We start from the raw sequence: 18,854 nt of genomic DNA on the forward strand, positions 1-18,854 counted from the left end.
CCCGTGCTACTGTATTCGCCTTCTGATCTTGGATGGCTACCATAACAAAACATCATGAAAAATGATTTAATATTGTAAGAAGATATGTATTACCCACTTGTCTTCTATCACAAGGTCCTAAGGCATCCAGTCCTAGCACAGAAAATGGTTTGTCAGCTTCAGGTAGTCTCTGTCACTGAATTTTCTGGTGACTCTAGTCTACTCTTTGTGCACGCAGGATGTAGTTCCTTACATATTGTTCTACATCACTGTGGTGTGCTTTGCACTAAAACCTTTCAGCCACACATATATCAGTTGTTCGTTTCCCTCTGTGATCACATAATGCATGGTCGTCACTTAATACTGGAAGAACTACAAGCCTTCTAGCATTTTCAAACTGAGGCTGTGTTTGAAACAACTGACACTCAGTATCAGCTTATGGTGACTTTATCCAGTTTGCACTGCTTCCATCTACTACCTATAAAACTGCTCTCTTCCTGCTTAGGGTACCAGCATTCGTGTGTTTGGCTGCTGGTTTGTGAATTATTTCATAATCAAACACTTAATTTTAATGCCCATCTCATTAATTGATTTGATGGCTCTTTGAAACATAATAACCATTTTAAAGACATGTGGCCTGTAATCACTTTAATCACTTTGAATTTCTGAACAAACAAATAGCAGCAAAAATAAGAGATTCCATAAATAATTTCTAATGCTTCTTTTTCAGGTGTCGAATGGTTTGAGCCTTATTCAGCTGCCTGGTGGCAAACGATCAGATTTTCTATCTCATCAACATTCTGATTTAAAATACAGCCTAAGGCACTGCTGGAGCCACCACACGAATCTATGAATTCCTGTTCAAAACCAGGGAATATTAATAGCAGATCTCATATTAATATCTCCGTGAGTTTCTCAAATACTTGTTGATACTGTATTGCTTGCTGAAAACTAATACATTTTCATATCAGCTTAGTTAATAGCTGAGCAATTTCAGTGAATCCCTTCATGAACGTACAATAGTATTTGCAGAATCCAGTAAATGAGTAAGTGTTTAGTAGTTTGTGGATTTAAGTCGACGATCCACCTTCACTCCATCTTGACTGATAATATGTCTGAGATAACTTCCTTGTGTTTGAGCAAAATGGAATTCTCCACACTGAGTGTAAGATGTGCTACCCTCAATCTACTAAATACTTACCCATATATTGAACATGATCTTCTGTAGTTCTTGAATACACAATTATATTGTCAAGACATACCATACATACTTATGGTTTTGATCCATGAAGTGACACTGACACAGACAACAAACTGTAATGATACTGGTTCAAATAAAATAACAAGAAAAATGATCGAAACACACTATTTAATCACTACTACCTGGTAGCAGTTAAGAATAGTAAGCTGCAATACATAACTGTTAACAGTAAAACATAGGCCATACTTCAAAATTCAAATTGCAATATCACTATCTGCATTTCATTTAAGCAAGAAGTACCTAAAGGAACAAAGTTAAGAACTCCTTTGGAATTGTAATACTATAAATCACATTTTTATAATGTAACAAAAAATGAACTGCCTTCAGTTCTCTAACTGTATCGTAATTCTTTTAAGCACAAAAAAAACCTGTTGAAATAGTAACTTTAAAGAAATACTATGTAACATTTTCATTCGAGGATATTCTAATGAAATACACAACTCTTCCACATATTGTCAATAATGCATCTAGCTATTACTGTCAAGTTTACTCAGTAAACACAAAATTTTATCGAGTTTTTGATTCTGCCTTCTGTCTAGTTCTTCTAATTTTTCCTCAACTTTTGATAATATTCTTTTCTCTATGACATCACATTGTTCACTGATGTACAATTTCAAGTCTTCTGTGATAGTGTCACAAGACTGGTGCTGCACAGCAACATCACTACAGTTCAGTTCAGCACACTCACTATTAGCAGCAGGGGGATTTTCTTTTTGTCGGATATTGAATGATGGCAGAATATCTGTAAGGCACCTTGTCACATTTTTTGCTTGTGCTCCTATCTGATTGTACTGTGATAGACACTCAACTTCAAACATTTTGATCAAATTCTGTGCATTTGGTGGCCTCTTTTGGGATTTATTCTGATCCCAGCAGGAACTATAAAGTTGCAATAACTTTTTATACTTTTCAGCCTTTTCAGACAACTGATGTCCAGATTCTTTCAAAATGTTATTCACATTTTGAAAATTAATTGTATTTTGTGGGGGAAGATTTGTACAGTTCTCTGCAAAAATGTGTATTCCAAACAACCACATCTGCTCCTTGTCTTTCGTGCGAGCAAACTGTGAATTAAGCAAAAATCAACTGTGAAATGATTGTGTTCACAACAAATAACAACATAGCAATTAAAAAATTTTGTTATACCTGAAATAATAAAAAAGGTAGCTTCAGTTATTCCCACAACATTAAAAATACTTTTATCAATAACATAATACAACAAAAAATATAACTATACTGAAAAGTAAAATTATATTGTAATGTGTTTTTCGTACAAATCTCTAAATGTGATGCGAGTTACCTCACACAGAAGCTACACTGCTATAATTACTGTCAAACTTGGTGAAAAATAACAACAAACTAAAGTATATTAATGGGACTACAATAAAATTTACAGTATTCAATGTATCTTAAAAAAGAAGAACAAGAAGAAGAAGATGAGGAGGAGGAGGAGGAGAGCGAGATGAAGGGTTGGTTGGTTTGGGGGATTAAAGGGACCAGACTGCTACGGTCATCGGTCCCTTGTTCCAAAATTTCAAACACCCACACAGAATAAAAAGGAACAATGACAAAGACGACAGACGACATAGGACAAGGAGATGGAGACAGAGACCAGACAAAAGGAAGTAAAAATCACACAGAGAGACAAAAAAGGAAAAGCCAACCAATGACAAACACATTAAAAACTCAGTCTAAAACTGTAGGCTAAATGCCAGACTGAACACAAAAAAGGACAAACACTTAGATTAAGTGATAAAAGCCTCCTGCCTGAAGAAAACGCAAAACTAAGCCTGTCATGGCAGCGTCATCTGTTAGAAGGGCAGGGAGCATATCAGGCAGTGAAAATGGCTGCCTGACCACAGCTAAAAGGGGACAGGCCAACAAAATGTGGGCCACTGTCAAAGCCGCCCCGCAGTGACATAGAGGAGGGTCCTCCCAACCCAGTAAATAACTGTACGTCAGCCGGGTGTGACCAATACAGAGACGACAAAGGACAACTGAGTCTCTGCGATTGGCTCGCATGGATGACTGCCACACAGTCATCATCTTCTTGATAGCGTGGAGTTTATTGGATGTGGTCAGACTACGCCATTCAGTGTCCCACAGCGCAAAAGCTTTGCGGCATAAGAAGGCTCACAAATCAGTCTCCAGGAGGCCAATGTCCAGAGATGGTGTATGGTGGCCTCTTTCGCCAGGCGGTCAACATTTTCATTGCCGGGTATCCCAACATGGCCTGGGGTCCACACAAAGACCACAGAGCGGCCGCAACGGGCAAGAGCATGGAGGGAGTCCTGGACAGAGCAATAGCGAGGGAAACACTGGTCGATAGCTCGTAAACTGCTCAGGGAGTCATTACAGATAACGAAGGACTCACCTGAGCAGGAGCAGATATACTCTAGGGCACGAAAGATGGTGACCAGCTCAGCAGTTAAAATGCTGCAGCCAGCCGGCAAGGATTGTTGTTCGTAACGGTCCCCAAGAGTTAGAGCATAACCGACTCAACCAGTAACCATCAAACCGTCAGTGTAAAACACACCAGAGCTCTGATACGTGGCTAAGATGGAATAAAAGCAGCAGCGGAAGGCATCCAGAGGGACTGAGTCCTTCGGGCCCTGTGCCAATTTGAGCCAAAGGCAAGGGCAGGGCACACACCATGGGGCTGTACGCAGAGGGGTCAGTGAAGGAGGTGGAAAAAAAGCCCGGAGAGAAGCTCTCTGATGCGGACGGGCATCGTACAACCCGACCGGGGCCGACGTTCTGGGAGATGGACGACTGACTGCGGGACTAGGAGGCGATAATTAGGATGCCCGGGCAAGCTACAAACATGCGCAGCATTAGCAGCCAGTAAATGTTGGTGCCGGAACCGCAGTGGAGGGACAGCTGCCTCCACAAGTATGCTGTCCACAGGGCTGGTCTGGAAAGCACTAATGGCAAGTTGGATCCCACTGTGAAGGATTATGTACAGCACCTGCAATGCACATGGGGATGCTGAACCATAAGCCATGCTCCCATAATCGAGACGGGACTGGATTAATGCCTGGTAGAGCCATAAGAGGGTAGATCATTCGGTGCCCCAGCTGGTGTGGCTCAAGCATCGCAGAGCATAAAGATGCCGCCAACACATCTGTTTAAGCTGCCGAATATGTGGGAGCCAAGTCAACCGGGCATCAAAAACCACACCCAAAAAGCGTTGTGTCTCCACCACAGCAAGACGTTCGCCGGCAAGATGAAGCTGCGACTCAGGGTGAACTGTGCGTCGCCGGCAGAAATGCATAAGGCAGGTCTTGGCAGCCGAAAACTGGAATCCACGCACTACAGCCCAAAACTGAGCCTTGCGGATAGCGCCCTGCAGCTGACGTTCAGCAGCTGCAATGCCAACAGAGCTGTAGTAGAGGCAGAAGTTGTCAGCATACAATAATGCTGAGACAGACGTTCCCACCGTAGCAGCGAGCCCGTTAATTGCAATTAAAAACAGGCAGACACTTAAAACAGACCCCTATGGTACCCTGTTCTCCTGAACTCGGGAGGAACTATGGTAGGCCACAACATGCAGGTACGATGTGGCAGAAAATTTCATACGAAAATCGGCAGTGAACCCTGAAGACCACAATCATGAAGCGTGTGATGGCGCCATGTAGTATCGTATGCCTTCCGCATGTCGAAAAGACAGCGATGAGGTACTGATGGCGAGCAAAGGCTATATGGATGGCTGACTCCAGGCTCACCAGATTGTCGGTGGCAGAGTGGCCTTTACGGAACCCACCCTGAGATGCAGCTACAAGGCCCCGAGACTCGAGTGCCCAACTCTACCGCTGGCTCACCATGCGTTTGAGCAACTTGCACGGAACATTGGTGAGGCTAATTGGGCGGTAGCTGTCCACCTCCAATGAGTTCTTGGTTTCAAAACGGGGATAACAATACTTTCCCACCATTGTGACGGAATCTCACCCTCAGCCCAAATACGGTTGTAAAGGTCGAGGAGGCATTGCTGGCAGTCCACTTAGAGGCGTTTCAGCATCTGACAGTGGATGCGATCTGGCCCGGGAGCTGTATCAGGGCAAGCGGCTAGGGCACTGTGGAGTTCCCACTCACTGAATGGAACATTGTAGGATTCAGGATGGCGGGTGTGAAATGACAGGCTCCGACGTTCCACCCGCTCTTTAATGGAGCAGAAGGCCAGTGGGTAATTCACAGAAGCAGAACTCAGAGCAAAATGCTCTGCCAAACAGTTTTCAATTACATTGGAGTCAGTACAAACTGCTCCATTCAGTGGGGGCGCAGGGATGCTGACAGGGGTTCGATAGCCATATAGGTGCCTTATCTTGGCCCAAACATGCGATGGAGAGACATGGAGGCCAATGGTGGAAACATACCGCTCCCAGCACTCCTGCCTGCGTTGGCGGATAAGGCGGCGGGCCTGCGCACACAGCCGTTTGAAGGTGATGAGGTGTTCTATGGAGGGATGTCGCTCGTAACACTGGAGCACCCGGCGGCGATCGTTAATCACCTCAGTGATCTCAGGCGACCACCAAGGCAAAGTCCTTCACCGAGGGGACCCGGAAGAATGGCGAATGGCAGATTCTGCGGCAGTAATGATGCCAGTGGTGACGGAGAACCACCGCATCAACTGCTTCATTAGAAAGAGGCGCAATAGTGGCCATGGAGGAGAACAAGTCCCAGTCAGCCTTATTCATAGCCCATCTGCAAGGGCACCCAGGAGAGCGATACTGTGGCAGTGACAGAAAGATCGGAAAGTGGTCACTAGTACACATGTCGTCATGTACACTCCATTGGACAGAAGGTAAGAGGCTAGGGCTGCAGATCGATAGGTCAATGGCGGAGTATTTGCCATGTGCCACACTAAAATGTGTAAAGGCACCATCGTTTAACATCGAAAGGTCTAGCTGTGTCAATACATTCTCAACGGTGGCACCTCAACCTGTTGCCACTGACCCACCCCACAGAGGGTTATGGGTGTTGAAGTCGCCCAGTAACAGGAAAGGCAGCAGCAATTGGGCTATCAACACAGCCAGCACATGCAGCAGGACATCACCATCCGGTGGAAGATAAAGACTGCAAACGGTAACAGCCTGTGGCATCCAAACCCAAACAGCGACAGCCTCTAAAGGTGTTTGTAGAGGGACAGACTCACTGTGAAGAGAATGTAAGACATAGATGGAGATGCCACAAGATACCCTTTCATAAGCGGTCCAGTTCCTATAATAACCCCGATAGCCACGGAGGACAGGGGTTTGCATTGCCAGAAACCAAGTTTCTTGTAGAGCAATACAGATGAAAGGGTGAAGGCTGAGAAGTTGTCGAGAGCTCAGTTAGATGGTGAAAAAAACCGCTGCAGTTCCACTGGAGGATGGTACTGTCCATGGCTGAGAAAGGTGTGAAGGGACTGGGGAGGCAGATTACACCGCTTGGTCACCTGCTGCCACTGATTGAGCACCTGTGCAAGTGCCATCCATGGTGTCTGAGGGACCGGCGAGGTCAAGGTCCTCAGCAGACGCCAGGATCTCGACCTCATCCTCAGACGCAGAGCTCGAAGGGTGCGGTGGGGTCAGTGCCACCTCAAGTTCTTTGGCCTTGGCGGTCTTTCTCTTGGTTTTCTCTCGCTGAACCTTGGGTTTCACCAGCTGGGAGGGCTTCACTGATTCAGTCTCCGGTACAGAGGAGGAACGCGAAGCCCTAGGACCAGTCGCTGGTGGGAACTTCTTCAACAAGTAATTTATTTAAGAGCAGCCACATATTTGTAAAAATTAAGTACTAACAAAGTGTCAATTTGGTATTCAGAAAGGCTTTTCCACAGAAAATTCTATATATATTTCACTGATCAAGTATTAAAGGCTCTGAATACCTGAACATCACCCTTTAGGATTTTTTGTGATCTCTCAAAGGATTTTGACTGTGAAATTCTTTTAAATAAGCTGAAGTATTCTGATATGAGTGGGACAGTGCACAAATGGTTTAATTCAAGTTTAAGTGGAAAAATTCAGAAGGCTGAAGTTAGCAGTATAGAGAGTCTATAAAAATCAGCAGAATCCTAACTGTGGAGATATCAAGAATAGTGTCCCACATGGTTCAGACTTGGGTCCCGTATTGTTCTTCATATATATTAATGACTTCCACTCTATATTGATGAAGATGCAAAGCTAGTTTTTTTAGCTGATGATACAAGTATAGTAATCACACCCAACAAGAAAGAATTAGCTGAGGAATTTCCAAATAATGTGTTTCAGAAAATTATTAAGTGGTCTCTGCAAATAGGCTCTCACTAAATTTTGAGAAAACACGGTATATACAGTTCCATTGTGTAACACCATTGATAACCATAGATTTGAATATAACTCTGTTGCTAAGGCAGAAAATTCAAAATTTCTGGGTTTGTGCATTGAAGAGACATTTAATTGGAAGAAACACATTGATGATCTGCTGAAACGTTTAGGTTCAACTACTTATGCTATTAGGGTTATTGCAAATTTTGTGATAAACATATCTGGCATCATATTTTGTGATAATTCATCATTAAGAGAAAAAGCTTGAAATCAAAATAATAGCTGGAGCCCACCCAAGGTCGCTTTGCACACATTTATTTAAGGATCTCAGAATATTTACAGTACCTTCGCAATACATATATTCACTTATAAAATTTGTAGTTAATAACCTATCCAAATCAAAAAATAATAGGAAAAAGCATAGTTACAACACTGGAAGAAAGGACGATCTTCAGAATTCTTGGTTAAATCTGAGTTTGGCACAGAAAGAGGTGAATTATGCTGTGACAAAAATCTTTGGTCATTTGCCAAATAGCATTAAAAGTCTGACAGTCAACCAGCATTCAAAAACAAATTAAAAGGATTTCTGAATGCCAACTCCTCCTACTCAACAGATAAATTTTTACATATGAAATAGTATTTAAGAAAAAAAGGTTATATTGTGAAAAGAAAACTTACGTTAGACTGACACATTCCATATCATTACACAATATCGTATTCATGATCTATGGAACAAGTATTAATGTAATGTAACATTGAGATATTAATGATTTGTGTTCTCAATGACTGTTTAGTTCCCCACTATCAGTGACAGTTCAGAACTACATCACATAATATTCTATCCATTTCTTTGTCATTCCTCAACAAATTCAGCTCTGTAGCAGAATTGCTGATATTATGTTTATACACAACATTCTGACACACAAATTAGCCATTCACTATGGCCACAGTACACATTAGTTTTATGTCCCATACTAAAAAGTGACAAACACTAAGCAAAACAGCTCTTGAGAAGAACAACTGTAAGGATCAAGCAAAATAAGGCATGTGACTATTCCAGGTCCATATGATTTTGTTACAGTAACTGTAAACCAATCAAATTAACTGAAAGCTGGGAAAACTGTTTTTGTACAAATGATAAGGGTTGATCAATTGACTCATCCATCATAATTTGAGTTGATTTTTTTTTGTCTCTTTTCATACCATTTTAGGCAACTCTCAATATAATGTAGCTGGACAGATAAAGCCACTCAGAGAACATACATACAAAGGTATTGAAGTTTGCAAGATTTCAGAGACAGTGGCTCCTTCTTTTGGCAGAAAGGTTGAAGGGAAAGGAAAGTGGGTGAAGGAAAAAGGGCTGGTGAGGTTTAGGAAAAGGGGCAGAGTTCAGAAAAGTCACTCAGAATCGCAGGTCAGTGAAGACTTACTGGACAGGATGAGAGGGCTAGAAGGCATGAGACAAAAAGGAAACAGTCTTTCCTTTTCATCCCAGTAAGTATCCTCTGACCTGGGGTTCTAGAGGACTTTTCTAAGCTCTAACCCTTTTCCTAAACCTAACCAGTCATTTTCCTTCACCCCTCTTCCTTCCCCTTTAACCTTTCTGTCAGAAGACGCAGCCATTGGCTCCAAAAGCTTGCAAACTTTAATTCCTATGTAAGTGTGTACTCCTGTCGCCACATGGTGAGTAGATTTTCTATATGTCCAGTTAAATTATTTTTTATAAATTGATTATTTTTTATTGATAGGCAATTGCCAAGATGTTTACAATTCATTTGCCTAACATTCATAAAATGAAGGATAGTCTTTCCTATATTTTATTATAAATATCATTAATATTCACTACTTGTCAGTGTCACTACTGTGATGATGGTGATGGTGATTGTTAACAAAACTTCTTAGCTGTAAGGGTTTCATCAATGACCTAATCTAGATACATGTCTATGTACACCCTCCACTAGTATATGAACATATACTTCACTTATAACTTCTAAAAAATTTTATTGCTCCAATACAAGTTTCTAAAATAAAAAAGCATGGAAAATACAAGGTTATCCATAAGTACCTCTGTTTCAGAAGATGACTGCATGAAAACTACAAGATACACAGAAAAATTACACATATCAATAGGTACAGCCTCTTTCCAAATTTTGATTGTTATTAAGCACACCACTAGGGAGTAGGCTTATCAGAACACAGTATATAACTGAGAAATGTGTGCATCTTGTGTCCATGAATTCACTAAATGTGAGTCATTTGATGGTTCAGCAACAATTTCATACCCAGTAGCAGATAAAAGCTCGGACAGACAGAACAATTTATCAGTGGTACATGTTTCATGAGTATAGCTACTTATGTAGTGCAAAGAATACAGGCCACCCCAGTCAATCACCAGAGATCATGGCGTCATTCATCAGGAGTCCAAAGAAGGTGACAACATGTGTGAGCACAGGACAACAGACACTGTAGTCAACCTTCTGGCACAATCCAGCAAACATCCATAGGTACAACCATAACAGCTCAGGACAATGAGCTTTGTTCTATCACAATTGCTGCTACTGGAGGAAGACAGTTTTCCACAGAAGTTGTTCTTCAGTGACAAATTCATGTTTCATTTGTCTGGAAAGGTGAATCATCATGCTGTGCTTGTTGGGGACATAGAACATTCATATAATAGTGTGAAACACATTCATGAGTATTCTATTTTGAATAATTACGGGTATATTTCTTTGTGTATAAAAATGTGACTGGTTTAGTGTACCTCCATGAAGCAGCAATGCCTTATGCCACAGTTACAGCAAGACAGTGAAGACTTCATTTCACACAATGATAATGCTCCACCACACTTTCTCTTTGATTTACTTTTCGTGGTTGGGGTTCACCGTCGTCTATTTTTTTTAATACATCACTGTCTTCCACAAATCTGTCATTACCATGATGCCAAATTGCCTCAGAATTGGACTGAACATGGTTCCCATGCTGTCATGCTGCAATGTGTATGGAAAGAGTTTGACTACCATACAGACATTTTCCCATATTCAGCACCTGTAAATAAGTTAAAAATCTGGGGAGATGCTCTATTCACTGACATGTGTGTTTTCTCTACATCTTGAAGATTTTGTGCAGTAGTATTCTGAAACACTGTATTTCACTGAAGTTCTTTAAATCGACATTTTTCCATTTAAAGAATCAGGTTTTACACTACTAAATGGACCATTAGGTTGTGATACCTGAAGTTAAAAATGATAAAGTACTAAATACACAAAAAAGGAAAATAACTTACTTTAATTGTACACTCCTGAGAGGGTTGAGGAAGCTTCACTTCTATCACAAAGACAACTAAATCTTGACATTCATCAAAAAAGTCACCATGACTTGTTAAAATATACTCCCCACAATTTCCATAAATTTCCACAATTCTTGCCTGCAAACAACGAACAAATTCATTTACTAAATTGTGTAGCTCTTCAGATTTCACAGAATTGGCTATTATGAATTTAATTTTTAAATGCATGAGGCATAATCAACAGTTTATACGCTGTACTTTTTCTCCACATCTTATTTTCAATCCGGTATTCAGTAATTTCTTTCTCTGCAACCAACTGTAAGAGTTGTCAACTGTCAGTGGAATTGGGAAGATTCAAGAATACAAGTCACATACCTGTTAAGTGCCTTTACACTGAGAACCGTTAGAACAACTGTCCAATATCAATTGTACAATTTGTGCTGTATGATAAAACTGGACCAATAAAAAATCAAAGCAAATCAAAAAACACCTTTCAATAAATGTTACAATTTTATTTTATTTCCTCTTCTGAGTCACAACCTGATGCATGCCTTCATAGCTGACACCACTAACAGGTTGCATGCATCCTATGGGGTGAATGCATGTACTGTGTAGTGTTGTGTTAGTTTTGTTGCCGATAATGAGAGAATGAAATATATAACAAAAGCTTAAAAACTGCTATGAAAGTTGTGATGTTACTGCTCTAATGCTGCAGGTACTGTTAGATACCAAAGAATTTGAAGTTCAGTAAGTGATGCAATGTTAAAGAGATCTGCAACAGACAGGCTGCAGTGGTGGGGTCACTCTTGCTGGTGTGCAGCTATCCATCCTTAATGATACTCTGCACATACCTTCACAATTGCCTGTGAGATTGCTCCTACAACTCAACTCGCTCAAATGTCAATCACAAAGTCATACCCATCAAAGCATAATACAGGATTTTCTATTTTTCCCAGTGAGTGAAAAGTATGGGACAAGTGAATGCATAAGCAGTGTGTACCCTGTCACACTCATCAGCAATTGAATTAGATCTCTGCAATAACATGTAAAAACACTTCTGCTTTCATGACAACTGCAACATGCCAAGGCACATATTCTACGAGACACAAAAAGTATTTGGATGTGGTTGGAGCTCGATCCAAGAGACATACATCTCACTCAATGGCTCTCCTCAGAAACACTATAGAATTGAAATCAGGTGAAACAAGCAGCTTTAAAAACACCCTTCTGACTGTGGAATGCTCCCCAAACAATTCTGACATATTTTGGGAATAACTGGGTGTTACACTGTCTCACCAAAAATACAGTTCACCTGCAGGCCTGTAAGCAAATAAATTTGAGCACATAATCTCACAGGTTTCTGTACAGCTCACTAAAGAGATGGTGGCAGATATATCAGGGGCTGCATCTGATCCAACGAAAACATGCCTTGCAATAGAATACCTCCTCTATTTGCTAGAACAGTGCCAGGTTGCAAAGCAGGATGCATTGCTTAGTGTGATACTCAACTACTTTTACACTGCCATCAGCTTTCCTACACCTTCATCTATAAAAATACTCCACCAAAAAAAGTGCATCGTATAGGATACCTTTTACCTCTACTAACCATTCCCTTTCCTGTTCCACTCACAAAAGGTGCGTGGGAATTAGACTATCTATATGCCTCTTGATGAGCCCTAATTTATCTTTAATTGCATTCCTTGCACAAAAAGTACCTTAGTAGTAGCAGAATCGTCCTATAGTCAGCCACAAATGCCATTTCTCTCATTTTCTCAATAGGTCTTAAAAAGAGGCATCTTTTCTCAAATGATTCCCACCTGAGTTCATGAGGCATCTCTCCAACACTCACATGTTGATCAGACTACCAGCAATGAATCTAGCGATATGTCTGAGTTGCTTTGATGTCTTCCCTTAATCTGATTTGCTGAGGATGCCAAACGCACTATGATACTCAAGAACTGACCACACTAGTGTTTCATGTGTTGTATCCATTACAGATGAGCTACACTTTCCTAAATTTCTACCAATATACCGAAGTCTACTGTTGGCCTTCACCGTTACTGACCTTATGTGCTCCATCCATTTCGTATCACTTCGCAACGTTATGCCTAGATATTTGATACACATGAATGTGTCAAGAAGCACACTGCTAATCCTTTACAGGATTGTCTTTCCTAGTTGTCTGCTTGTAATTTACATTTTTCTGTATTTAAAGCATGCTGCCATTCATCACACCAGATAAAAAATTCTATAAGTTATCCTGTATCATTCCACAGCCACCCACCAATAACATTCTGCCATACACTCCTGCATCATTAGCTAACTGTTGCGGCTTGCAATTCATCCTTACCATCACATCATTTATGTATATACAAAACAAGTGTGGTTCTATCACATTTCTCTGGAGTACTCTTGACAATATTCTACTCTCTTCTGTGTGAATGATTTTTTAAATGTGAAATTTAAAACTTCACCTTTTCTTTTGCTGTCTTCTATTGCTACATCAGACTTGTTGATGAGTGACTGGATAGAAGCCTTCCACTTGCTTGGTGATTTTATGCACGACCAGAATTTTCTCATATTCTTGGCAATATTTTTACAGATGCACAAATTTCTACTAACTTCTGCCTGTCAAAATATCTACGTTCTTTTTCGAACTGAGTGTACAACAATCTCTGCTTCCTCATCATTTTTTGAATTCATCTACATCTACATCCACACTCCACAAGGCACCTGATGGTGTGTGGCGGAGAGTACCTCTATCGATTCTCCCTTTTATTACAGTCTCGTATTGTTCGTGGAAAGAAAGACTGTCAGTATGCCTCTGTGTGGGCGCTAATCTCTCTGATTTCATCCTAATGGCCTCTTTGCAAGATATACGTAGGAGGGAGCAATATACTGCTTGACTCCTCTCGAAACTTCAACAAAAGCCCATACCAAGCTACTGAGTGTCTCTCTTGCAGAGTCGTCCACTGGAGTTTATCTATCATCTCCGTAATGCTTTTGCGATAACTAAATGATCCTGTAATGAAGCGCACTACTCTCTGTTGGATCTTCTCTATCTCTTCTATCAATCCTATCTGGCACGGATCCCACCCGGTGAGCAGTATTCAAGCAGTGGGCGAACAAGTGTTATTAAACCATGGTGAATCTTTTCTATCCTTAATCCACTTTCTTAGAACACACTTCTCCAGATCATAATTTACAATCAGTTTAAACTCTGCCCATAATTCCTCTACATCCATCATGTTGGAAGTAAATTATATCCATTTCTAGTGTCAGTAGGACACAAAAAAATACTTATCTGTTCTTTCCAGAGAAATTTGGAGAGGATATGGAGGCCAACAGGAACGGGAAACAACTCTTGGATTTCTGTGCCAGTATGGGCTTAGTAATCACAAACTCCTTTTCTAACATAAGAACATTCACCGGTATACTTGGGAAGGCAGAGGAACCAGATCTGTCATTGACTATATAATAACAGATCAGGAATTCAGGAAGGCTGTGAGGGACACAAGTGTATTCAGGGGATTCTTTGATTACACTGATCATTATTTAATCTGCAGTGAAATTGGGATTGTGAGGCCGAAAGTGCAGGTGGTCAGGTCCATGTGTAGGAGGATAAGAGTGGAGAAACTTCAGGATAAGGAAATCAGGCACAACTACATAACAGCGATCTCAGAAAGGTACCAGGTAGTTGAATGTAGTCAATTACAGGCATTGGAAAAGGAATGGACAAGGTACAGGGACACAGTACTAGAAGTAGCTAAAGAATGTCTTGGAACAGTGGTGTGTAAAAGTAGGATGAAGCAAACAGCTTGGTGGAATGACACAGTCAAGGCAGCATGTGAAAGGAAAAAGAAGGTGTATCAAAAATGGCTACATACTAGAACTCAGGCAGACAGAGAAAGTTATGTTGAAGAAGGAAACAAAGCCAAACAGATAATTGCAGCATCCAAGAAGAAATCTTGGGAAGACTTTGAAAACAGGTTGGAGACTATGGGTCAAGCTGCTGGAAAACCATTCAGAAGTGTAATTAGCAGTCTTCGAAAGGGAGGTAAGAAGGAAATGACAAGTATTTTGGACAGGTCAGGAAAACTGCTGGTGAATCCTGTGGATGCCTTGGGCAGATGGAGGGAATATTTAGAAGAGTTGCTCAACGTAGGTGAAAATACAATCAGCAATGTTTCAGATTTCGAGGTAGAATGGGATAGGAATGATGACGGAAACAGGATCACATTTGAGGAAGTGGAGAAAATGGTCAATAGATTGCAGTGCAATAAAGCAGCTGGGGTGGATGAAATTAAGTCGGAACTCATCAAATACAGTGAAATGTCAGGTCTTAAATGGCTACACAGGATAATTGAAATGGCCTGGGAGTCGGGACAGGTTCCATCAGACTGGACAAAAGCAGTAATCACACCAATCTTTAAACATGGAAACAGAAAAGATTGTAACAACTACAGAGGTATCTCTTTAATCAGCGTTGTGGGTAAAATCTTCTCAGGTATTGTTGAAAGGAAAGTGCGAGAATTAGTTGAGGACCAATTGGATGAAAATCAGTGTGGGTTTAGGCCTCTTAGAGGTTGTCAGGACCAGATCTTTAGCTTACGGCAAATAATGGAGAAGTGTTATGAGTGGAACAGGGAATTGTATCTATGCTTTATAGATCTAGAAAAGGCATATGACCGGGCTCCTAGGAGGAAGTTATTGTCTGTTCTACTACATTATGGAATAGAATGCAAACTTTTGCAACCAATTAACGGTCTTTACATGGATAGTCAGGCAGCAGTTAGAGTTCACAGTAAATTGAGTTCATGGTTCAGAGTAGTTTCAGGGGTAAGACAAGGCCGCAACCTGTCGCCACTGTTGTTCATATTATTTATGGGTCATATGTTGAAAACAATAGACTGGCTGGGTGAGATTAAAATATGTGAACACAAAATAAGCAGTCTTGCATATGCAGATAACTTAGTTTTGATGGCAGATTCGATTGAAAGTTTGCAAAGTAATATTTCAGAGCTAGATCAGAAATGTAAGGACTATGGTATGAAAATTAGCATCTCCAAAACGAAAGTAATGTCAGTGGGAAAGAAATATAAACAGATTGAGTGCCAAATAGGAGGAACAAAGTTAGAACAGGTGGACGGTTTCAAGTACTTAGGATGCATATTCTCACAGGATGGCAACATAGTGAAAGAACTGGAAGCGAGGTGTAGCAAAACTAATGCAGTGGGCGCTCAGCTACGATCTACTCTCTTCTGCAAGAAGGAAGTCAGTACCAAGACTAAGTTATCTGTGCACTGTTCAATCTTTCGACCAACTTTGTTGTATGGGAGCGAAAGCTGGGTGGATTCAGGTTACCTTATCAACAAGGTTGAGGTTACGGATATGAAAGTAGCTAGGATGATTGCAGGTACTAGTAGATGGAAACAATGGCAGGAGGTTGTCCACAATGAGGAAATCAAAGAAAAACTGGGAATGAACTCTATAGATGTAGCAGTCAGGGCGAACAGGCTTAGATGGTGGGGTCATGTTACACGCATGGGAGAAGCAAGGTTACCCAAGAGACTCATGGGTTCAGCAGTAGAGGGTAGGAGGAGTCGGGGCAGACCAAGGAGAAGGTACCTGGATTTGGTTAAGAATGATTTTGAAGTAATAGGTTTAACATCAGAAGAGGCACCAATGTTAGCACTGAATAGGGGATCATGGAGGGATTTTATAAGGGGGCTATGCTCCAGACTGAAAGGCATAATCAGTCTTAAATGATGATGATGATGATGATGATGATCTTTCCAGCATAAAAATTCTACTAGCATTCTTGATGGATTTGTTAACTTAAGTAATCAATGAAACTAAAATGATATCATAAACACTAATACCTGTCCCTACACTAACACTGTTGATAAGGTCAGGCCTTTTTGTAGATGCAAGGACTACCACATTTCCATTGCATGTGGGTTGTCAAACTAGCTGCTCAAGGTATTTTTGGAAAATTTGTATGTTAGCCCATCACTCGAAGTGAGCTTATGCTGTATTTCTGGCTTTCAGTTGTGGTGTTAAAATGGCCCTGCTAATTTCTATGCCCTGCAACATGAAATCTAGATGTTCTGGCTGTTGACAAGTTACTGTTGCCCACATCTGAAATGGCAAGCACTGTACTGTACTGCAGTCCTGGTACCCACTGTAACAGTCCAAGACAGTCAATGGCGTCTCCCATCATCCACAAGTTGTTACCCATGGCAGCTGACTGGTGGCAGCAGTTTCCCCAAAACCGATGCATCATGGTCTGCCCTCGACACAGTGGCATGTGAAAAGCTGAGAAATGATGTTTCCCATGCAGTACGTAGGCACCACTGATATGAACAGATATGAACACAACTGAAATCATCAATACAGAGCTCTTTCCCATACTTCATTGGAATTTCACAATAGCTGGATCGGCTGACATCCCAGCCATAAAAGTCTCCCTCTCCCCTTTCCCCCCCCCCCCCCTCCCTCTCTCTCTCTCTCTCTCTCTCTCTCTCTCTCTCTCTCACACACACACACACACACACACACACAGATGCTATAACTTACCAAACAAGAAAGTGCTGGTAGATACACACAATAAAAAACACACAAACACAAATTTCAAGGTTGCTTCATCAGGAAAGAGGGAAGGAGAGGGAAAGACGAAAGGATGTGAGTTTTAAGAGAGAGGGTGAGGAGTCATTCCAATCCCAGGAGTGGAAAGACTTACCTTAGGGGGAAAAAAGGACAGGTATACACTCGCGCACACACGCATATCCATCCACACATATACAGACACAGGCAGACATATGTAAGTGCAAAGAAGTTGGGCAGAGATGTCAGTTGAGGCAAAGATGTTGTTGAATGACAGGTGATGTATGAGGGGCAGCAACTTGAAATTAGCTGAGGTTGAGACCTGGTGGCTAACGGGAAGAGAAAAATACATATTGAAGGGCAAGTTCCCATCTCTGGAGTTCTGATAGGTTGGTGTCAGTGGGAAGTATTCAGATAACCTGGACGGTGTAACACTGTGGCAAGATGTGCTGGCTGTGCACCAAGGCATGTTTAGCCACAGGGTGATCCTCATTACCAACAAACACTATCTGCCTGTGTCTTTTCATGTGAATTGACAGTTTGTTGTTGGTCATTCCCACATAGAAGGCTTCACAGTGTAGGCATGCCAGTTGGTAAATCATGTGGGTGCTTTCACACGTGGCTCTACCTTTGATCATGTTCATCTTCCGGGTTACAGGACTGGAGTAGGTGGTGGTGGGAGGGTGCATGGGACAGGTTTTACACTGGGGGCTGTTACAAGGGTAGGAGCCAGAGGGTAGGGAAGGTGGTTTCGGGATTTCATAGGGATGAACCAAGAGGTTATGAAGGTTAGGTGGATGGTGGAAAGACACTCTTGGTGGAGAGGGGAGGATTTCTTGAAGGATAGATCAAATTTCAGAGCAGGATTTGAGGAAGTCATATCCCTGATGGAGAGCCACATTCAGAGTCTGATCCAGTCCCAGAAAGTATCCTTTCACAAGTGGGGCACATTTGGAGTTCTTCTGTGGGAGGTTCTGGGTTTGTGGGGATGAGGAAATGGCTCTGGTTATTTGCTTCTGTACCAGGTCGGAAGGGTAGTTGTGGGACGTGAAACCTGTTTTCAGGTTATTGGTGTAATGGTTCAGGGATTCAGGACTGGAGTAGATTTGTTTGCTACGAAGACCTAAGATGTAGGGAAGGGACCGTTTGATACGGAATGGGTGGCAACTGTCATAATGGAGGTACTGTTGCTTATTGGTGAGTTTGATGTGGACAGGTGTGTGAAGCTAGCCATTGGACAGATGGAGGTCAACGTTGAGGAAAGTGGCATGGGATTTGGAGTAGGATCAGGTGAATCTGGTGAAACCAAAGGAGTTGAGGTTGGAGAGGACATTCCGGAGTCGTCGTTCACTGTGAGTCCGGATCATGAATATGTCATCAATAAATCTGTACCAGACTTTGGGGTGGCAGGCTTGGGTAACCAAGAAGGCTTCCTCTAAGC

General features: G+C 41.6%; 1 protein-coding gene across 4 annotated transcripts in view; it reads right to left on the reverse strand.

The window, feature by feature from the left end:
* Positions 1-1,331: 1,331 nt before the first annotated feature.
* LOC126266975 (uncharacterized) overlaps positions 1,332-18,854 on the reverse strand; it is a 38,678-nt gene continuing 21,155 nt past the window's right edge. For 3 of the 4 annotated variants that reach the window (XM_049971709.1, XM_049971708.1, XM_049971707.1), the window contains exons 4-5: positions 10,805-10,945; positions 1,332-2,304 (exon numbers count right to left, since the gene is read on the reverse strand). In XM_049971709.1, coding sequence (XP_049827666.1) covers positions 1,708-2,304; positions 10,805-10,945 — 738 coding nt within the window. In that variant the 3' untranslated portion in view covers positions 1,332-1,707. The remainder of the gene's footprint in view (positions 2,305-10,804; positions 10,946-18,854) is intronic. The other variant, XM_049971710.1, reaches the window with a different exon arrangement.

This window comes from Schistocerca gregaria, chromosome 4 (assembly GCF_023897955.1).
Source record: "Schistocerca gregaria isolate iqSchGreg1 chromosome 4, iqSchGreg1.2, whole genome shotgun sequence".
Lineage (NCBI taxonomy): Eukaryota > Metazoa > Arthropoda > Insecta > Orthoptera > Acrididae > Schistocerca > Schistocerca gregaria.